The sequence below is a fragment of the Microcaecilia unicolor genome, chromosome 1 (genome assembly GCF_901765095.1).
Source record: "Microcaecilia unicolor chromosome 1, aMicUni1.1, whole genome shotgun sequence".
NCBI classification, from domain to species: domain Eukaryota; kingdom Metazoa; phylum Chordata; class Amphibia; order Gymnophiona; family Siphonopidae; genus Microcaecilia; species Microcaecilia unicolor.
The window spans coordinates 170359243-170383199 of NC_044031.1; the positions used below are offsets into that span (position 1 = coordinate 170359243).

At 42.6% G+C, this 23957-nt stretch overlaps 1 protein-coding gene across 1 annotated transcript in view; it reads right to left on the minus strand.

The window, feature by feature from the left end:
• The window catches only part of JAZF1 (JAZF zinc finger 1), a 473852-nt gene that overhangs the window by 254174 nt on the left and 195721 nt on the right, over window positions 1–23957 (minus strand). The window contains exon 2 of the mRNA XM_030202468.1: window positions 5746–5818. Coding sequence (XP_030058328.1) covers window positions 5746–5818 — 73 coding nt within the window. The remainder of the gene's footprint in view (window positions 1–5745; window positions 5819–23957) is intronic.

Genomic DNA, 23957 nt, shown 5'->3' on the forward strand with positions numbered 1-23957 from the left:
TTCGAATGTACTTGGCAGGGCTTAAGGAACATGCTATACCTAATGCACCATCGACTGAGGGATGAGGCAGTTCATTACAAATACCACCAACCTGCTACACTTGCTGCAGATGTGAATTTATGCAGCATGTCTGACTGCAGCCTTATGTAGCTCTCCATGAGAAGACAGCAAGCGCTCCAGCTGTGCCTGCACACCGCAGAGCCAATAAAGAGATTAAACAGACTGCACCAACCATTAACAACAAAATTGATCGAGGCAAATCAGCATAAACAAGACAATGAAGCATCAACAAAGAGCAATTATAGATGTGATCTGTAGCTAACTGTGTTATATTTCTTGGCAAAGCAGGGCAAGAGAAACAGCCGTCAAACGGTAGTCTCTCCAAGTGCCATCTGGAGACAAATTCACAGTACAAAATGGCTCATACAAATCCCAATATGGCATTTTCTTTGCTCTGTGTACCTAAAATAAATGGAAATTGATTAAACTAGCTGCAATCTTTCCAAAACAATGGTTAATAATCTTCTCTCTCGTACAAGAAACACTTAGACATGGTAATCTGTACCCCAGCTCAGTCAGTAATATCAGCTCTTCCAATGTACAGCATAGAAACTGTGAGGTATCCAATGATAAACAAGGGCAAGTGCCTTACAGAAGGGGCTGCTCTGGCAGCAGGAATGTTAGGCCAGTGTAGTCACTCTCATAAATTCAAGTTGGAGAACTTGACTTATTGGGGCCAATGGTGAGGTGTGCAGCAGTGTATTGCTCTTTGCTCTCGTAAGAGCACAAGAAACAATGGGGGATAAATATTGGCACTCTCTCCTGCATTGCACCGTGTGTGTGTGTATGGTGACTGACGTGGGCACGTCTCTAGAGGAGGCAGACGGTACAGATCTTGGCAGGCAGCACCATGGTTTATTTAGTAGAGCAGATTAAGTGTCTTACAGTAATCTTTTACACACCACCATCACTTGATTACAGCACAACAGGAACAAAATCTATCTGAGCCTGATTTGCAGACAGAGGCATGCTGCAAATTAATGAATAGAAAGACTGATGAATACCAACACAGCACTGCTGCTAATCCCCTGCTCGCAGTGCTGTATTTATCACTCAGCAATATCATCCCGAGATGGACTTGTTAATAAAATGTACACTTATCAAGGTGGTAAGGAAAAACAGGTTCTTTAGTTTCATGCATAACTTAAAATATCAGCTTTAGAACAGAGACACAAGTGCTCAAACAGCTAAGTTAATTTCCATCAAGCAATGAGGGTAACTTGGCTGAATAAGTCAAGGGTAGTAATTTCAGGAGTGATGACTGCAGCTAATGTACAGGAGCAAAGCTAGAGTGGCATACAGGTGCTCCCTTTTTTTCATTTTGGTGGCACGTTACCAGACCTCACATCCATCTACTAAGTGCAATTCTTTACACTGAGCCACTGAGAGATTCGGGTACCCTATACTTCTGCTCTCTACTGCAATCCACCAGGACCAGAACAAGATAAAAACATTTCACTGGGTGAGACTCACACAGACTTTAATTCTTAGGTGACAACGAAGGGGTAAAAAAAGGCTTAATTGTCCAGATTCACTACCACACCTTTATGTATACCAAAGAAATGAGACACAACTGTAACTTGGACCTTTTGTTAATACACACACAACAGAAAGGTCTTACAAGAATGTGTCGCAATTTGGTATTTTAACCAATTACTGTATATCCAAACACAAGGGAAGCAAACATCTTTTTTTAAAACTATTTTTGTTAGATTTATAAATCAAGCTATGTACTGTTGGTCTAGAGACATATTTGTTTAAAAGAACAGAGAACACATAACCAAACAAAACATGGGAATTGGTACAGAGAGCAATTTAGAAAGAAGACAGTTTTCCGTACAGAAAATGAAAAGGTAAAAAAAAAAAATATGCACAGGCTTATTTTAATGAACCATGCATCACAGTGCTTAAAACCAGACTGATACTCTGCCCTGAGCTCCGGACCAAAGTAACATAGTAAATGTCGGCAGATAAAGACCTGTACAGTCCATCCAGTCTACTCAACAAGGTGGCCAATCTGACACTCTACACAGGTTCCACTTCTTCATGATTAAACAAATTTGGGGCACAGACCATAGAAGTTTGACTGGTCCAGCTTCCCAACTACCAAAGCTGTTGTCGAACTCCATTCTAGCCTTGATCCTGATCTGTTTTTGCCATTTACAGAACCTAGACTGTAGAAGGTTGCCCAACAATTGGTCCTACTTCCCAACCTCTGAAGCTACCATCAAAGCTCACTCTAGCTATTAAAGTTTTGCTTTAATTGGATTCCATCCTTTTTCTATACAGTGTTCCTCTGTGTTTATCCCACACATTCTTGAATTCTATTACCATTTTTGTCTTCACAACCTCCCTTTCTGAACTGTGTCTCAGTTACTACAAGTGTTACTACTTACACAGCCAGTGTAGCACTATTTATGCATTAATAGTTCACTGTTTAGGCTCTATTCCAGGGAACTGTGCATTAAGCTTATAATTTTGAAAGACTGAGTTCAGCGTAGTCTTTACCTGTGTGTGCTGTATTTACAGCAGAGACTGTTTTTTTTCAGTAATGACTTTTTCTTCCGTGTTAGGAGTTCTTTTCCAGTACTGTTTTTTCAGTCTAATTGAAGCCTGTGAGAATGATCCCCATTGAGGTTTCTGTAAAAAAGTTTATGACTCTCCTCAGGGTAGTTGTAGTTTCTATTTTTTATATTTATATTCTTTATGGAGCAGTGGGCATTGGCTACTCTGTAACAGTTTGTTTTGAGCAAACATTTATATAGACCATCGTGGTTGGCACTATTTTTGCTCTCCAGGTAGTACTGTTACTTTAATAGGCCAATAAACATTAAGGCCTATATTTTTGTAATTGCATCTAATCCCTTTTAGGTTTTTTTGGGCTCCTTTTTTTTTTTTTTGTTTCCCATGTTTGTTACTTGGACTATGTGGATTTGAAAATCCATAAGGTTACATATATCCCAGTGTAAGCCTGTATAGTTTGAAGGCACCATTCAACACATCATTAGCTTCGTTTAGAACAGTCACTGTTATAGTCTGTCCTTACCGTGTTTAACCTGCACCAAGCATTAGTTTCTTTTATATTACGGGGGGGGGGGGGGGTTTGTGTGTGTGTGTGTGTGTGTGTGCATATACTTCATTTATACATAGGACCAGCATTGTCCCATCACATGCTTAATCTATTACAGATGTTTTACATCTCATTTTTTACTACACCTACTGCCTCATATTTATCATTAGGAATGTTTTATGTACCTCAGCCTCCTGAACTCAAAAAGTTCATTTATGTGGTTTTCAGGTGTGCTGTTTTGAAATACATATGCACAATTTCTGTATATATATGAATTGTGTTATACATGCTTGTATAGAAAACTAAATTGACACTTTTTTATGTATGTATGTGTATTTGTGATATTTTATTTATTCCTTCATTTATGCTTATGTTATATATAATTCTTTCTAGTCCTTTGGACAATTGACTACCATTATTGACGAAGTACTACAGGAAACATTGTACCACTGTGAAGGACCATTTGTATATTTATCTATATCTTGGTGCTTTTGATGTCACACTATTCTGTTTATGATTTTTATTAACATACTAACGTTTGTTTAAGCATATAGTTTTATTTTATGTTTTTAATATGTTTGTATGTTTGTGTTTCTATGTATATAGACCCCTGACACAGGCACTTCCCAAAATCAAGAAACACAGAGCACTTAACAACAACCTGTAACCTAATGGCTCCAGTTTACAACAACTGGAAGACTAAATAATTATCCCTCATAGAAAAGTTTTTGTGCTCCTGGAATTGCCATATAAGTAAGTCTGTTGATCTAGTAAGACCTATACAAGCACTGACCCTATATAGCCTGTTTGGGATTTAATTATTCACTGGCAAATTCTGAACCAACTTGATCCATCTTATTGTAAATGGTTTAAAAGCCTGATGTTGCATAATGGGCCAGATATTCAAAGGAACTTGTGTGGTGGTGGTGGTGGTGGGGGGGGTTATCAACATAGGCTACCGTTATAACATATTTTACTGTTAACCTCAGTTATTACTAACTAGGTCTCATTGCATAAAATGGACCTGTGCTAAAATAGCATGAGTGAGTGGTAAAATAACATATATCAACAGTAGCCCACGTTGATACCTATGCCCCTTATTTGATTAGCAGCAGCTCTAAATGGACAAGCCACTATCCGTGGCTTTCCAGCTGCACTATATGAGTAATGCCACTGAAAATTTTCTCTAACTGTTCTGGCACTAGCCATATAAAAGGCAATTCTATATTCTAGGCATTCACATTTACGCGCCCCTTGCATTTGTAAATGTCTAGAACACTAGAATTTATGTGGTTAGCGTACACTTGCAAAAACACAGGATGACGAAAAGTCCACAAATAGATCCACAAAAAACAAACAGTGAAAACAACAAAATCACACACAGAATAGTGTGCCAAGTATTAGAACAGTCCTTTATTCACATAACCAAGAAACCGACATGGCCCGTGTTTCAACCTAATGGCCTGTTTGGCTTAAGTGTATCCTTGCCCACAAAAGTGCCAGCAGGGCCCCTAAGAAACATTCTGAGACGATGCGCCTAATCTACATAGGGGCCCGTTTTACTAAAGATTAGGGTGCGCTAACAGAATTAGAGCACGCTGAATGCTAAGAAGCCCACTTTGTACCTATGGGCTTCTTTAGCACACACTAAGTTTTAGTAAAATGGCCCCACAGTGTGTAAATGTATATATATTGGGGTGGGATTGGCTTCCATTATACATGTAAGATACAGAATATTTGAAGTTAGTGCGTCCCTGCCACATTTGCTTGCTTGCATGACTGGTGTTAACTGTGGGTGTGTAAATGTTAGGCGCATCAATAGTGAACTTACACTAGCAATCTATAGTGGAATCTGGACACCCATGTGCTGTTACATAATAGGCTCTGACCATGCATCATCGGAGCACATATGTACAGAAGCCCAGTTACAATAACTGCCCACATAGTGTCAGAGTGGTGAGGAGGTGCTTCACTAAGCTATAAGGAATACTGTCCCAAATATTTTTAACTTCTCTAGGGTTCTCAATCGGATCAATTAGGCTATTGCCCCAGGTACAAATAAGTACCTGTATATAATATGTAAGCCGCATTGAACCTGATATGAGTGGGAAAGCACGGGGTACAAATGTAAGAAAAAATAAAATAAAAATAAAATATTCTTGGTTTCACCATTGTATGTGTCGACGTACTCGTATGATCCTAGTTTTCTTAGTGAAATTAGACTAATGCATACATGTGCAAGCAAACAGGACTGGATTTCTTGCCCTGGAAAAAAAAACATGAAGCCAACTGATAACCCTAAGAATCTAATTTCATTATTTTGCATTCGATTCAGAACTTTTAGCTTATAATTTGTCAGTTGGATACATAATATTTCTCATTTGCTGCCTTCAAAAGAGCCATCAGATGAACTAATCAACAATGAAATAAACAGTCCTTCTGCTACCATCAAGTAGCACAAAAAGTACAATGATCCAAAAGTAAAACAAAAAATACATATATTTTAAAATAACTTTTCGAACACAATAGAACCTCGCACTACAGATACAGCATGCAATCAAGAATGGGTAAAGAAAAACACATACACACACACACACACACCAAAAAAGTCTTACCTATTAATGTAACTCAGTGCCACGTAAGTTGGCTGTTGTAGTTCCTGTTTCTCTAAAACTCGTGGATCAGTATCTATAATAAAAGACATAATCATGAGTTTGCTTTCTCTTTCTTCCAAACAGTCACACATATGTATTTACAGAGAACAGCTTTGAACCTGAAAAAGTAATCCCACCAGGATGATCTATCAGTCCTTCTCAGTTTTTAACTTGGTGCAGTCAGGATGTTGTTCATGCATTCATAATGAACAATGCTCTGTATTCCTTTCAAGGGAACGTCAACTGGAAGTGGCGACGTGGTGTCCACAAATCATGAAAACATTAATGGCCCTGCACGTGAATACCAGGGTTTAGGGACTGTTCTTCTGTTACCATGTCAGCACAGCTCCTGACATAGCACATAACCCAAGGTAAACAAAATATTAATATTTTTTTTATTTTTACATTTTTGAATGTGAGAGCTAATAAGAAAACTACAAAAACATAGCTTTCATCCTCTGCTTTTTAATGGTGTACTTTTATCAGTTAATACTTATTATATTTTAAAGTATGCGGATATTTTCTTAATGTACTCATACAACACTTACAGAATGTAGCAGCTTTCATTAAATAAAACAAAACTGGCCATTATGATATAATTTGTATTAATAATGAAGAAATGAAACCAAGAACCATAGTACATGAGTAATAAAACTACTCATTCACAAGAAATCACCTACAGTACTTCAGTTTATGTTACCCACTCTTTTGTCCAACCAACAAGCACATCATCACAGTCCTACAAAGCAAACCATCTCTAAAATTATTAAAATACTAGTAAAAAAGGCCCGTTTCTGACACAAATGAAACGGGCGCTAGCAAGGTTTTCCTCGGAGTGTGTATGTTTGGGAGAGTGTATGTGAGAGTGACTGTTTGAGAGTCAGAGTGAAAGTGTGAGTGTGTGAGAGAGAGTGAGTGTGGGTGTGAGTGTGTTTGTGACAGAGTGTGTGTGTGAGAATGAGAGTGTGTGCAAGTGTGTATGTGAGACACAGTGTGAGAGAGAGTGTGTGTGTGTGAGACACAGATTCTCTGTGAGAGTGAGTGTATGAGACCAAGCGAGTGTGTGAGTGAGTGTGTGGCACATAGAGAGTGAATGTGATACAGTGTGAGATAGAGTGTGTGAGAGTGAGAGTCAGAAAGACATTGTATATGAGAGAGTGTGAGCCCTGCCCTCCCAATCCATGCCCATCTGTGCCCTGCCCCCTCCATTCATCCTTTTCCAGCAATTCCCCTCTCTCCCTGAGCCCTGTCCTCCCAATCCATGCCCATCCATGTTCCTCTGTCACCTGCCCCCTCCATTCATCCCTATCCAGCAATTCCCATCTGTCCCTGAGGCCTGCCCTGCAATCCATATCCATCCATGCCCATCTGTCCCCTCCATTCATCCCTATCCAGCAATTCCCCTCTCCCTGAGTCCTGCCCTTCCAATCCATGCTCCTCTGTCACCTGGCCCCTCCATTCATCCCTATCCAGCAATTCCCCTCTCTGCCTGAGGCCTGCCCTGCAATCCATATCCATCCATGCCCATCTGTCCCCTCCATTTATCCCTTTCCAGCAATTCCCCTCTCTCCCTGAGCCCTGCCCTCCCAATCCATGCCCATCCATGCTCCTCTGTCCCCTGCCCCCTCCATTCATCCCTTTCCAGCAATTCCCCTCTCTCCCTGAGCCCTCCCCTCCCAATCCATGGCCATCCATGCTCCTCTGTCCCCTGCCGCCTGCATTCATCCTTTTCGAGCAAGTCCCCTCTCTCCCTTCCATGTCCCCCCCTCGCATCCATGCTCCTCTCTCTGCCATGTCCCAGCCTGGGCCGCCCTCTTCTCCCCCCCCCCTTCGCATCCATACTGTCGTTTCTCCCCTGCCCTCCCGCTCCCATTGTTGTACTTTAGTGGCCACCCTCTTCTCTCCCCCCAACATGTGTGGTTTTTTTTTTTTTTCTTGTTTTTAAATTTACCTCCGTGGCGGTTCCGGCAGCGAAGCGTCAGGGAAGGAGGCGGTGCTCCCGACGTCTAGGTTTCCCTTCGCTGTGTTCCGCCTTCTTCTGACGTCAAGGATGACGTCAAAAGAAGGCGGAACACAGCGAAGGGAAACCTAGACGTCGGGAGCACCGCCTCCTTCCCTGACGCTTCGCTGCCGAGCGATGCGATTGGTTGAGTGTCATTGCTCCGCCCTCGACGTCATCACGTTTGACGCGTGGGCGGGGCAGACACAATGCGATCTCACCCCCTTCACTTAGAATGTTGGCTAACAGAGGCTTCATTAGAACGTTGGAGGTGCGTTTTATATAGAGAGATCATAAAATAACTGAATATAAACTATTAATATAACATCATACAATGTATAAAAATGAACAATATCATGTCCTTTCCATTAACCACTACAGACAGACTTAACACCCATGTTTTTTCACCCTTTCTGGAATTTCATCAGATCTAGTACTTAGGTCAGATGACCTTGAATTCCATAGGCATGGTGCTACCACAGTAGGTTTGTTAATCTAACTTGCATGAAAGGAGAAAAATCAATAAGCCTTCCTGTGAAAAGCTCAAAACCTGCAGAGATACTTAGGCTTTTGTCCTATCCTCAAGAGAAAATGGGGACAAACTAGACAGATTTGGGAACATATTTTCTGGGTACTGCAGTTTGGGAGCCCATAGCTTTTGTGTACTGCCATTTGTGGGGTAGCTGCTTGAGATGCAAGCACCCCTGTTTCACATGGCAATTCACTGATGTTTCCAAGACCCTCCTTGCTCTAGAGCCACCAGTGGTCACTCAGGATGTAGAAGACAGTCCCAGGAGCCACGGAGCCACCAGTGGCCAATCAGGATGTTGACAGTCCTAGCATCTATTGTTACTCCTGTTAGGTTCTCAATGGGGAAGCAAACAATATTTCACTCCACTCAACCTAGGGCAACACTATCTACTCTTCAACTGGTTCACAGAGTTGAAGAGGTGGGTGCAAAGTGCAGCAGACCACCTGCCACTCTTCCTCTTTTTTTTGAATGAGATTGGCTCTCATAGGGTCCCAGGAAGAGAACATTTCAATATGACTTGGCACTCCTCCTCCTATGCCGATGGCAAAAGGCTCGGTGCTCTTCTTCCAGCACCATTCATCTGAGGCCCAAAAGACAAGGATTCCAGAAAGGATAAAGAACGGGTGGGTTATTAAACTAGACAGCTTTGCAACAGGTCTGTTGTGTCTTGCTCCCAGCTCTTCAATTCCATGAGCCAATCAGAGAGAAGATAGCACTGCCCTAGCTTGAGAGAAGTAAGATAATGTGCCAAGGAGGTTAGATTGAGAATAGGAAACGGTACGAGGCTATCTAGCCCATTATATGGGTTGAAGCCAGAAAATGTAGCTTGCTGGCAGTTGGCGGAGTCACAAGTATGCCCAAAACAAAAGTAAATGCTATTGAAAGCAATTGTAAAAGATTATTAGAAATAATGGATTGCCTATGCGTGGTCCATCTGTAAAAAGTCAAAAGCTGTTCCAGTTAGATAGGCAGTGCCTTAAAAGGTGGAGGACAAAAGATTTTTTTATTTTTTACTTATTTGACAGCTTTTTAATTTATTTGAATGCATCCCATATGTAGTTATAAATATCATGAATTCAAAACTGAATATCACTAAAACAGCTTCAAAAATTATTGTAGTTGGTGGAAACTGCACCAATAAAGGCTTTATTTTGTACTCATTTCTCTACACTGTTCTATACAATACAGTAATACATGGCCAAATTTCAGTGAGGATATCCTGTGTATTGATGGTTTCATCTACTACTGTACACTTGAACATGAAGAGACAGTCCCTGCTCGACAGAGCTTCCAATCTAATTAGGACAGACAAACAGGACAAACAAGAGATAAGGGAATATTAAAGTGAGGATGATAAAATAAGGGTTCTGAACAAGTGAGTAAGAGTTAGGAGTTAAAAGCAGCATCAAAAAGGTGGGTTTTAGCATAGATTTGAAGACGGCCAGAGATGGAGCTTGATTTACCGGCTCAGGAAGTCTATTCCAGGCATATGATGCAGCAAGATAAAAGAAACGGAGCCTGGAGTTAGCGGTGGAGGAGAAGGGTGCAGATAAGAGAGATTTACCCAGTGAACGGAGTTCCTGGGGAGGAATGTAGGGAGAGATTAGAGTGGAGAGGTACTAAACTGTTGTTGTAATCTGCTTTGGGAAGCCTGGTGTTATAAAGATTGGAAGTAAAACAAACTCTCCTTTCATTGGGGCACATGGAATCTCATCTTCACCTCATCTCTTTTGTACAAATGGATCATTCTGTTTTCAGAGACAAGTGGTTTTTAAAAGTCAAGATAATAAAAATAAATATTTTCTTTTCATGCAGATCTCTCATTTGTTTAAACTTAACAAGATGGTTTATAAGCCCCTAATGCAGTCCATTGGTTTTCTTATATTTTGTCCTTGTGATGACTTATACTGTGCCAAAACTGGAAATATAGAGGGGCATAATCGAACGCGAACGCCCATCTCCACGGATGTCTATGTCCGAGAACGGGTACGTGAAGGGGTGGGACAGACCGATTTTCGAAAAAAATGGGCATCCATCTTTCGTTTCGAAAATACCGTTTGTATAGACCAAAATGCCATGGATTTAGTCGTTTGTGAGCTGGGCGTTTGTTTTTTTTAGCGATAATGGAAAATAAAAACGCCCAGCTCAGAAACGTCCTAATCCAAGCCATTTGGTCGTGGGAGGGGCCAGGATTCGTAGTACACTGGCCCCCCTGACATGCCAGGACACCAAATGGACACCCTAGAGGTCAGTGCGATGGACTTCAGAAAACGCTCCCACATTCATAGCTCCCTTAGCACGGGTGCTGAGACCCCAACCCCCTCCCCAAAACCCACAAATGTACAACACTACCATAGCTCTTAGGGGTGAATGGGGCACCTATATGTGGGTACAGTGGGTTTTGGAGGCCTCCCATTTACCAGCACAAGTGTTACAGGTAGGGGGGATGGGCCTGAGTCCGCCTGCCTGAAGTGCACTGCGGTACCCACTAAAAGTGCTCCAGGGACCTGCATACACGCAGGCCTCTAGGACTTGTTGCTGCTGTATAACCTTGGCACACCAGTTGACACCTGAAGACTAATCTCTTTGAAAAAGTCCTTTATTTGAATAAGCACCTTTACTCAGTTAACTGCAGATCAGAGGTTGTGCGCCCCACTGGCAAAGAGTCTTCCTGGTACTGAGATTAGCAGTAGGTCAGGGCTGGCAGAATGCTGTACAATGCCGTCTTTCAGCAACATTCAAGGGAAGAACTAAGTTCTCTAACGTGGCTAACACATAAAAGGGATCTAAAACTGTGTTACAAAAATGGCCACTACCTCATGGACTACTGGAAACAAAACTGGACACACTCTGACCCAGTTAGCAGGAGGAAAACCACCATGGGAGTAGAGCCTACCAACTACCAACATCGTGAGCACTTAACACAAGCTAGTGGAATCACGGAGCCCACTACCCTACACCCACCACAATGCATTGCTGATGTGACTCTGCAGTGCCCTTAACAGAAAAGGTGTCACACTCACCCGAGTCCCACATCAGAACCAGGGAAAGGCTGTCAGAGGATAGAACACATTTTGCTGTCATGGAGGTGGGTACAGCATTTGAGGCTGGCATACAGGCTGGGAAAAAAGTTTGTAAAGTGGGTTTTTTTTTGGTGGGAGGGGGTTAGTGATCACTGGGGGAGTCAGGGGAAGTGATCCCCGATTCCCTCCGGTGGTCATCTGGTCAGTTGGGGCACTTTTTTTGGACTTGGACCTGAAAAAAAAGGGTCCAAATAAAGCGGACCAAATTCTTGTCAAAAATGCCCTTCTTTTTTCGATTATCAGCTAAAGACGCCCATCTCTCCTCGGCCGATAACCACACCCCAGTCCTGCCTTCGCCACGCCTCCGATACGCCCCCATCAACTTTGTTCGTTCTTGAGATGGAATGCAGTTGAAGACGACCAAAATCGGCTTTCGATTATACCGATTTGGTCACACACGGGAGAAAGACGCCCATCTCCCGATTTGGGTCGAAATATGGGTGTCTTTCTCTTTCGAAAATAAGCTGGATAGTGAGACAGAATAACAAAATTCAGTAACATCCAAAACTTATTAATTAACATTATAATTGTGTTTGCATGTGGGTAATAACTGAGAAAATGCTGTTGAAAAATGACTCAAAGAAATAAATATATATCACAGAATATATATCACAGATATATATTGGCACATTTAGACTGACTCTGGATTTCTGCATGAAGGTAGCTCTGCCCTCATTATTTAATATCTTTCTTTTAAATAGTAGTAATAAACAATATTAAGTGCATTTTTATAATATACCACTGCATTCTAGAAAACAAAAGGAGCAAGTTCGCACAACCATCTTTCTCTTTTGATCTAGGCAGAGGAAAAAAAAAAAGATTTTAAACGATCCCAGGTTTCAACCTAATTCATGTTTAATGTGGAATATAACTAAATAAATAAATAGAAAGTCTGAATGCTGAGCACATGACTCTCTTAACATGATGTCTGTTTTAGTGGCCCTTTACCAGGAGAAAAAAAAATCTCTGCATGAATATAACATGTGCTAGTGTGTCCCTATAACCAGCCCCTCCAAATGACACACTGAATATGATTTATAACAAATTACTACTCTACCTATGAAAAGTTATTCCGTTATTATACTTCCTCTCTGTACACCCGTATGCTGCACAAGCTGGCATGTGAAAATATAAGTGAGATTAAATAAAAATGCTACCAACAATAAAGAACGACAACATGGATGCAGCAGCTCATAGGTTTGTTTGCACTGCTTTGAGTGGATACAGAACGACGGCTGCAAGGGGAAGGAGAAACATAGACTAACCTAAGTGGCTTCAACCTTTTGACATTATGAATCAAACCTCCTTCTAAAGTATACACTCTTCCCCTCGCTGATGCTTGTTAGTTGACATGCCACCTCTCCACAATTATACCAATGTCTGTCCTGGAGCCTTACCCAGATGGATAAACTTGAAAGCTCTGTTCAAGGTCTACTAAGAATAACCATCCTACATCTTTTTATAGGTTAAAAATCTAATGTCTCACAGAACAGGTATTTTAGCAACAGACACTGTTGTGGCATCATTGCTGATAGCCGAAGTTGGATTACCCAAACTGAGGGCATCTACCAAAGCTTAAGACCAGTTACCTTAAATAGTGCCCTTTAATTAAAAAGCAATTACATTTAGAAAAAAAATTAATAGGGAAAACTTTTTTTTTTTTTGGGGGGGGGGGGGGGGAATTTTAAATGTAGCTTAATTTATGTATTCTAGCAGGCTTCTCTTGTCAGGCTGACCTTAAAGGTTCTTGCAGTTGACTTTTCATGCAAACATTTCATTTGGTAAAACTTTCAGAACAGTTCTTGATATGTTAGCAAATGTACGAGACACATGTTTAATAGCAAGTGAATTTCATTAATCATTTTAACAATAGCTATTGTACCTCCAAAGATGTCTTGCTACAGTGCCTTACAAAAGTCACTTTTCACATTTTTCACATTCTGCCATTTATAAAATGCAGTTCAAAATACATTGATGTTGGAGTTTGTTTCACTGATCTTCAAACATACTTTCAACATGAAAGAATTATAGAAATATTCAAAACATATGTAGCAGGCTGCCAAAATGTTCTGTTACTGTAGTTGCAGAAAGAACGTTCAGGACCCTCTGCTCCAGAAACAAAAGCCAATTAATATGTAACAGCAGGAGGTCTATTTAGAGAGTCTGATCCAACAGGATTTGACTATGAGCTTTTAGAGCAGGGTTGTCCATCCATGGTCCTCAAGGGCCGCAATCTAGTCAGGTTTTCAGGATTTCCCCAATGAAAATGCACACAATCTATTTGCATGTAGTGCCTTCATTGTATGCAAATAGATCCATGCCAAGGCTTGGCACCCCTGTTTTAGAGGGAGGCATAAAGCCCTAAGGCCCCGATGATCAGAAGCAAACGTGGGTGCTGGAGGCTATTAGCACCATACTAGTGCTCGTGTTTGCTCTTGCCCCATATGATCAGAGCCGGTGAGTGTGTGAAGCAACGAGCTCGCTGGCTCTGACCACAAGTAGCATGCAAATTCATGCTAAACAGGGGATTACATATTCCTCCCCAATGCTCAGTGGGCAATGTGCCAAAGAAAAGTGCTGTTGCCATGGCAAACCCTACGCCAGCTTGAAGCTGGCGTTAGGGTTTGCGGAGCATTGGAGTGGAATGAGGAACCCTGTTCAGCATGCATCTGCATACTAGCAGGCCTCACCATCCCATCCTGGGCCAAGAACCCCCCTACAAGCCTCCTAACATGGGGGGCTGGAGGCCTGGTGGATCTCCAGCCCAACCCTCACCAAGGGCCCCAAACCCCTCCCCACCCGACACAGAGGGCTAGAAGCTGGAGGGGCTGAAGGTCCACTGGTCTAGCGCCTCTCTCCGAACCTCACTCCCTCTATACCTCGAAGAGACAGATGAGGGAGTAGCACTCCCTCATCTTTCCAGCGCCGCCTCCAAAATGGCAGCACCCTGCCCTACCCAGTGATGCTGTACCCTTATATGGTAGGGAAGCCCTGCCCAGCGCATCCCAGGATGCAATGAGCAGGGCACGCCATTTTGGAGGCGGTGCTGAAGGGAGTGGATCTCCAAACCCCCATGAGACCCCCCCCCCCCGACACAAGGGACTGCACCCTGACACCCCTCGTACAGAAACCCCCCTTAGCTGCACCCTCCCTCCCACCCTAGCCTTCTTCCTCCTACAAGCGCTGCCTTAAAATGGCAGTGCCCTGCCTGGTGCATCCTGGGATGCACTGGGCAGGTTCTGAAGCTTGCAGGAGGAGGGAGTGCTTACTCCCTCTTCCTACTTCTAGGTACGAGGGGGGTTGGGGGGCAGTAGACCACCAGGCTAGGGTGGGAGGGTGGATGCAGCTAAGGGGGAGGCTTCTGTGTGTGGGGAGTGTTGGGGTGTCCAGCCTTTTGTGTCACGGGGTGTCAACAGTGTGGGAGGACCGCAAGCATGCAAATGCATGCTGGACAGGGTCTCCCCATTCCGCCCCAATGCCTTGGCAAACCCTAACGCCAGCTCCGAGCTGGTATCGGGTTTGCCGCAGGAGCAGCCCTCTTGTTTGGCATGTTGCCCACTGAACACTGGGGAGGAACACTAATGTGTCTGTTTAGCATTCACAGTCAGCAAGCTCGTTATATGCTCTCACCGGCTCTGATCTTGGGGCGCAAGCAAACGCAAGTGCTAGACCCACACTAATGGTCTCTAGCATCTGTGTTTGCCTTTGATCAGTGAGTTAACTGAAACGCCATTGTGATGAGCAGAGAAACCCTGTCCCAACTCAATTAAGAGCTATAAGGCTAAAATCCACCACAAAAAAATCATATCACCTAAATCAGGGCTACAGAACAACTAAGAGAAACTTGATACACCATCATATGGAGTATGGTATTATATTTTACCACCTTTGCAGTCTACTAAACATGATGTTGCAAGCAAGTGGCTATATCAAAGAGATCAAGAATGTTTCTGTAAAAAAGAGTTATGATCAACATTTCAACCAATTTACTTTGATATTATGACAATGTGCCTGTTCATTTTTCTTTTGATTTGTATACTGGTTAAATACTGGAGTGCTCATTAAAAATTGACTTTTTATTTTAAAGCCAGCAAGGTCTTCAGTTTTCCTTTTTGCTACTATTCCATACCTAAACCTCATCTAAGTATTACTGTCAGCTCACAAAGCAGGTGGAAAGGGGGGTGGAGCTTAATAGTCCGCGTGCCATGAGATTAAGAATGAGGAGTGGTACAGTACAAGACCCTGCCTTAGGACTGATCCTCAGCCCTGACAAATGAGAGGCTGCCTTCTGCATAATTAAAAATAAGAAACCATAAAGCCTTGCTTGCATACATCTTTCATTCCCCTTGACTCAACACTGGGTGGAAGCCCCTTTTGCAGCAATAACAGCCATGAGTGCAGTTTTTGCCCATTTCGTTTTGGCAGAATAAATCAAGTTGGATGGGGATCATCTGTGGACTGCAATCTGCAGATCTTACCACAGATTCTTCTGCTGGATTCAGATTTGGGCTTTAACTGGACCACGTGAACACATTCACTTTCTTTTTGCAGAGCCATTCCACTACTGCTTTTGCTTTATGTCCATGAGGATTGACCTGCATAAAAAAAGGTGTTTTCCCCAGTCTCAGGTCTATGGCAGACTGGAACAGGTTTTCCTCCAGGATCTGCCTGTACTTTGCACCATCCACCTTTCCCTCCATCTTCAGACCTTACTTTCCCTGCTCCTGCAAAGCATCCCAACAACATAATGCTGCCACCAACTTGATTTACTGTAGGGACAGTATCAGCAAGCCTAGATCCAAAAGTTCCACTTCGGTCTTATCAGACCAATAAAGCTTCTCACACATATATGCAGTGTACTTTAAGAGGGTATTTTAATAGGGTGCTAGGGTGTTCTTGGATAAATTTTGTGCTGCAAAGAGGTTTTCACAGAGCTTAGGAAGCAACTATCTCTTTTGTATACCAACCATCCACAATTTGCAGACACAATTCCCAGCACTCTGATTCCAGGTGCCGGATAGCTCACCCCTTCAAAACAAATTCTAGAAACCTGAAGTGTACTGAGGTCTGCCTGCTGCAGGGCAATAAGCAGCCACTGGGTGGACTCGGTGGGCCCCAGGGGTTACATTTAATATGTACTAGGATTCATGCCATTTTATACAGAAAACAAATTTTATGGCCCATCAAATGCCAAAAAGAATGGCACTATTTTCTGTCATATTAAAGATTCCATTAACAATGCTGAATGCCTGCATTCTTAATTATTCCATCACTTACACTATTCCTGTGCTTATTTTTCCAACTGTTGCAACGTGACATTTGAATAATGCTTTGTATTAAAAAAAAATTGTTAAAGATGCTCCTTTAGAGCTGCATTTCTCAAGCCAATCCTGGAGTACCCCTTAGCCTGGAAGATTTTCCAGATATGTACTATAGACATGTATGAAAAAGATTTGCAAACAATGGAGGCAACATATGCAAATATATCTCATGTATAGTCATTGTGGCTATCCTGAAACAAGGGATACTTCAGGATCAGCTTCAGAAGCTGCTTTGGAGGGCCCTAAGCAAACAAGTATGTTGGACCTTCTATCACTATAAAAATACATTTTCAAATTCCCACAAATGGGGACTTCTGTGGTTCTAATTGCAGACAAATCCCAGCAGAGATGAAAGAAGGGAACTGGAAGATAGTGTACAGAGGGTGGGGAGAAATGAGAGACATCTGCAGATGCAATAGTTCTGGTCCTCCCCTCCCCCATTACTCTTTCTGCCAGCTGCTGACTTAGGAGGACAAAAATCTGCCTTAGGAGCCAATAAATTACAATATCTGAGACTGTCCGCATAGTTAGGACCTAGGCAACTGCCTAGTTTGCCTATAATTTTCTCCGACAGTACTGCATTTCACCAGCTGCTAACAGCACTGAAGCAAAAATATTTTCCATCAAATCAAATTATGGATCTCTTGGCTGCTGTACATCATTACTGTAGATCAATTATTAGTGTGGAATAATGAAGGGGGAATCTGTGTCTAAACAGCTGCTTGGATATGCACCTACGCCTAACTTTTGTCATACTACATTCGAGAAGGCAATTAAAATGAAAAACGAGAGTATGCATAACTCACCTATACATTACATCTAACAACAGTACATCCAAACAAGGGCACTGGCCTGGGGTTCAAAGCAAACATTTATCAGCTCAGACTGATCTCCTTTCTTTCAAACTGTACTTAACCATCAGCATCCAGTAAGACTTTAATGCTACAAAAGAGAAAAGAGAAAAAAAAACCTTGCCTCTTTTTTTTTCTCCCAACACACACAACTTCATCTTCTCAAATGATCTTTCTTCAGTTACAATTAAGATAAGTGGACTTCTTAAAGCTTTTATATAGCTATGATTTTTGAAGTTTATACCATTAAGCTGAACTCATTGATTGTGCTGTGAAGCATAAAGGGATGCTCCAAGTCTTTGAACTGGCGCACTGGGCACGTTTGATTCTGAGCAAAAAAAAAAAACTATGTTAAACAATAATTTTTGAAAAAATTAATTTGTGGAAATTTCATATTTTGAAAGAGTAACATTTGATTAAAATAGAAAAGTATGCCATCCCTAGATCTTATGTTGAAATTTTTTTTTTTACTGAGAATAAAGCAGATAAGAAAAACAGCTCAACAGATACGCTTATTGTAATAATGAAAATAATTTAACAAACCCTCCCCGCAACACCCATGGACAGTCTGGGTTCTTTATGACCCTTCGAGCCTAAATTTAAAAAGAATAAACAACTAGGAACCCCCTCCCCAAACCTCTAATGAAAGGAGCATTTGGGTCGCCCAGGCAGCACAGACATCAATAGGCTATGTCTCTATAAGGTGTTAAGCAACTGACTACGTACACGTGAGTGAAGCGCTTGTAAGTAAGGATCCCAAATCAACAGGCATTGCTTTTTACATTTTTGTGAACCCCTAGACTCATTCACCTCCCACCGAACCAATAAATGCAGCTGGTTCCCCCAGTGCTAAAACGTTGGGGGATCAGGAGACATCCACTACTGCAAGATGTATTTGCAGGCTACCAGGCACATTTTACGGAAGAAAAGGATGTTACCCTTATGTATCCCACAAAATGCCCCAGGTTTATCTAGCAATAACTGTTCTACTATACCTGTCAACCCGCTCCCCAAAAGGGAAGTCATATATCTTGTCAGTTTAGCTCAAAAGGACTGATAAAAGGAATTATCATCCCGTGCACAATTAGGACAGAGAAGGGATCGAGTCCCACCTGAATAATATGGTTGCAGTTCGGTAAAATAGGCCCAGTAAACACACTGGATGTAAGGGAGGAGATACTTTTAAGATTAGTTAATATATCCTAATTGGCAAAATTAATCCCCCAAATCTCTCTCCCATCTCTGGTGTGTCTCCCCCAGATCTTTTTTGGCCTCTCAGTGGACAATTCTAGACCTTAATGTGGATTCATAGCTAAGGTTATGAGATGTAGGTAAAGGTATTGAGTTTATAAATATAAGCTCCTCTTCTTAGGATTATTTGGATACATTTTGGTGGCAGGATGCAGCTCTATGCTAGTGTTCTATAAAGGAATCCAAGCAAGCAGATGTCTTTATAGAATAGGCACTTTCTGTGCAACGCTATGGCATCCCCTCCCCCTCGTAGAATTGCCACAGAGGGGCCCTATCACTACAGGACTGGCGTGCAGCTACAGGCTTGCCATGCGCCAATCTGGAACTACCGCAGGAGCCTAGCAGTAGTTCTCACCCCAGCGCACGCCATTTCCAACACTACAAAATATTTTCTTTTTTTTGTAGCGCCGGTGCTTATCTGGCAGTACTGTGAAAAAAAAGAAAACCTTTAAACCAATGCAGTAAAAGGGGGCCTCAGCATATATCAAAAACACGTGCTGACGCTAGCGCAGGCCACCTTATACCACAGTTTAGTAAAAGGACGCCAAAGAGACTAATTTTATAACAGGTCATCTAGGTTGGGAGACCAAGTAGGCACCTAAGAGTCTTTACAAAAGTTAAAAGAAAACAGACGTCAACCCCCAATCCAGGCTCAACTGGACCCACAGGGGACACCAGGAGACGGATCAATCCAGAGCTGCACAGTTCTGACCCTCCACCTGTTAGATAGAGAGAATACTGAGGTTTCTGATAGCTGCACATGACCACACATAGCAAACCTCTGAAGTTCTCTCTATCTCCACCTGGTGGTAGAGGGACATAACCCACAAGTCTCTGGATTGATCTGTGGGACGCTAGGGAATATAAGCAGTACATGATGCCTGAACTTGTGTACTTTATAAAGATTATAGGTAAATCACATCATTGCACACACACTCCACTCAAAATCCACCTCGAACAGATGCCTCCATCACAATGTTACTGGCCTATATGCACAAAAGCCTTTATGAAATTATCCCCAAAGTAGAAGAAATCCCTTTGCATATCTTGCACAGTGTCTAATAGACAAAGAAAATCTGGTGCTAGACGTTAAAAGATGGCTCACGGGAGCACACAATCCCTTTTAGAAAAACCAAGCATGCATTATAGAGGCGCTAGGGGCAGTTTCACGCATGCTGATTTAATGCTGCAGAAATTGAGAGATGGATTGCATGAGTAAATTCCCAGATTCCTTGGACAGAAAATAACACTATTCTGCACAGTAGGGTTATTGCTGGCCCCTGTGGGAAAACCATTATTCAATTTGGTTCTTATGTTTCCTATCATGTTAAAAAAAAAAAAAAACTAAATTAAAAACATTTGAAAAAAAGCTAACAATGCAAACATAATTAATTCAGAACAACCACAATGTGTGCAGCAAGCGCTGAAGCACCAGATGTTAATGTTTTCATCAAGGCAGAATGATGGCTATTAAAGAAAAATAAAATCCTCCTGCAGACCAAAAAAAAAAAAACCCCAAAACATTTTATTTCCCTTTATATACAGTTAAAAATGACCTTTGGCCTGCATTCATTCCTTTGCTCCTTGAGAGCCAATAACAGATCTGATTTTCAGTATAACCAAAACCTGCACATTCACCCGGTCCTTAATACTAACTGCATGTGAATCTCTCTCATCAATATTCATTATAGACATCTTAAATATCCAACCTGTCTGAAGCTCTCCCGGGTCTGGAATTGTACATCTCTCTATATCTGACACTTGTAATATCTCAGAAGAGTTCACTCGGCAAAGCAGAAGGGAGCTATAGCTCACAATCAGAAGAACAGAGGAGAGGGCCATCTAAATCTACCATAGCTGCAGCCCATGACTGGCAAAAGCCATGTCCAGGAGCTCTGGGATCCAGAGCACTCAGCACGTAGCAACAGCTTTCCCTCACAGATCCAAGAATTACACAGCAGCAGCTTTTCACCACAAAAAGACAAGACATCATAGCAGTAAAAGGGGATACGTGTCCCCTGACTCAAACATGGCTGCCACAGCAGAGGGCCCAGCCTGCACAGCAGATGAGTAACCAGACCTCAGATTTTTTTTGTGGGAGGGGGAAGGTCGGAGCCCAAAGGGAGGAAATAAAATTTTGCCTCAACCCCAGCCTTTCTCTGCACCCAACTCCCCCCACATACCTAAGCTGGTGGGTGGTCCTCAAGCCCCACCAGCAGAAGTCCTCCTCCATCTGAAGAATGGGAGTTATTATTATTATTAGGATTTATTTACTGCCTTTTTGAAGGAATTCACTCAAGGCGGTGTACAGTAAGAACAGATCAAACATGAGCAATAGGCAATTAGAGCAGTAAAATATTCGAACAACAATACAAAGTATGGCATGGTATACTACTTACAATGACAACACAATATGTACTAGAACATTATAATTGGTAGTGAAGGGTAAGGCAAAGTTGTAACATATAGATAAGTAAGAGAGTAGGAAGAATTAGAAAGTAAGGTGACTGATTTGAAGAAAGTTGCACGTGAGGTCAGAGTGATGGTTAAATATTATCTCAGCTAGGGTAGGAGTGGAAAACATGTCCCGCTGCAGTATGTGCAGCCCGAGTCAATCCTTGTGTGTGTGTGTGTGTGTGTGTGTGTGTGTGAGTGAGACTAACAAGTTAGTTACATCTTCCATTAAAAGCTTGGTTGAAGAGCCAAGCTTTCACCTGCTTCCTGAAGTAGAGATTGTCTTGTGTTAAGCGGAGCCTTTCAGGCAATGCATTCCAGAGTGTGGGGGCTACTCTGGAGAAGGCTCGCTTGCGGGCAATCACATCGTGTAATGTCTTTTGGAGAGGGTGTAGTTAGTGAAAGTCCTTGGGAGGACCTTAGTGTCCTTGGCGGTGTGTGGAGGATCATCCTATTTTTCAGGTACTCAGGGCCATTCTTTTTCAGGGTCTTGAAGATCAGACATAGTTTTAAATTTAGCTCTGTATTGTACTGGTAGCCAATGAAGTTTTTGCAAAAATGGTGTGATGTGGTCACGTCGCTTGCAACCTTCTATGAGTCTTGCTGCTGCATTCTGAATCAACTGGAGCTGGTGCAGGCCCTTTGTAGTCAGACCATTGTATAGTGCATTGCAGTAATCCAGTCTTGATGTTACCATGGCATGCACAACTGGGATAAGATTTACCTTCTCGATGTAAGAAGAGAGGCAGCGTAGCTGTTGCAATTAGTAGAAGCAGCTCTTGAAGGTTGCTTGGATTTGGGGAGTCAGAGTAAGTGTTGAATCTAACTGTATTCCAAGGTTCCTGACTTGTGATTTGAGGGGGAGTTCATACTTCCCAAAAGGCCTTCCAAATCATGCACTCCTGGGCGGATGCATTTCAACTGAAACTCAACGCAGAAAAAACACAATGCCTTATAATCTCCTCACAACACAATACACACAAATTCGACACCATAACCACCCCAAACGTTACCCTCCCCGTATCAGACAACTTGAAAATTCTGGGAGTCACCATTGATCGAAATCTCACACTTGAAAACCATGTGAAGAATACAACTAAGAAAGTGTTCCATGCAGGGGCGTAGCCAAGGGTGGGCCTGGGTGGGCCTAGGCTTGAGGTAGATATTGAATAGGTGACAGTATCGATCCTTGTGGTACCCCGCAGGTCAATGTCCATGGTGGTGATGAGTTGCTGCCAAACATTATGGATTGTTGCCGGTCTGATAGATAGGATCTGAGCCAGGCAAGTACTGTTCCATTGATATCTGTTTCTGTCAGTCATGCTAGCAAGATAGCATGATCCACAGTGTCAAAAGCTGCTGAGAAATCTAGCAGTACTAACATCGAGGCAAATCCCTTGTCTCGGTTTCTGTGAAGATCATCTAGCAGGGATTCGAGGACCGTTTCTGTTCCATAACTAGGTCTGAATCCAGATTGACATGGATCTAGCCAGTTACTCTTTTCTAGCCATTCATTAAATTAAACACAGACTGTTTGTTCTAAGAGTTTCCCTAGAAACGGGATGTTGGATACTGGCCTGTAACTTTCAAGTGTGTCCTGGTCAAGGTTGTTTTTCTTCTGAAGAGGGCGATCCACTGCCCTTTTTAATGCTGTTGGTAGTTGCCCATTAGAAAGAGAGGTGTTCACAATTTTTGTGGCGCCTTCTATAAGGCCCATACTTGCCTGCTACACTATCTTTGATGGGCAGGGATCGAGGGAGCAGGTAGTTGGTTGAAGGTCTCTTAGGAGTTTGTCAAGGCTCTCCTCTGTCATTAGGTTAAAAGTGTTCTATCTGTCTCTGTTAGGAGGGGGCGAGTTTGTGCACCCCTGGTTGACTGGTTGGGCACTGGGTGGGATTGCCTGTAAATCCTGGTGGAGACTTTTAATTTTGTTGGCAAAGTATGCAGTGGCGCTTTCCAGCCACTCCCCCCCCCCCCCCCTTTCAAGTTTGGCTTTTGGGAAACTCAGCATGTATGAGGGAGGCCTGCCCTCCTCACCACCCCCAACACACATGCGTCAAAACTAAGAATGAACAGGGGCGGGCCTCTCTTGCGCATGCTCAGCTTCACCAAAACCAAGCATGTGCGAGGGAGGGGCGAGTGGCTGGTGCAACAGCTGCCCAGAAAAAGCACTGCTAACTGCCAGGCATCTCTAGCATTGCACAGAGTAGTGCTTCCATTGGCAGGGGCTTGGGGATCTCCACCAGACACAGTGGCAAACAGCAACTCAATTTTTGTGTTCACAGATGAAAGGCTGGGAGTAGGTCCGCAAAAGACTAATGCAAATAGAAATGGAAGTGTGGTAGACCTTGAATAGTTTTCAGAAGACTGTGCTCATGAGGGACTAGCTAAATTAAAGCGAAGGGACCAGAAGGGATACATCCAAGGGTATTGAAGGACCTTGGGGAAGTTCTAGTAGCTTCGCTGTCTGAACTTTTCAATTCATCTTGACAGAGGACTGGAAAAGGGTAGACGTGGTCCCTCTCCACATGGGGTAGGGCTGGGAGTGGGTGTTGACCTGTTTGGGGGGATTATGAGGGGGCTGTGCACGGCAGGGAGTTTGGGAGAGGGCCTATGGACTTCATCAAGGGGTGGGGGGGAGGGAATTGAAAGAAAATTCTACTTTTTTAAATGCATGTCCTC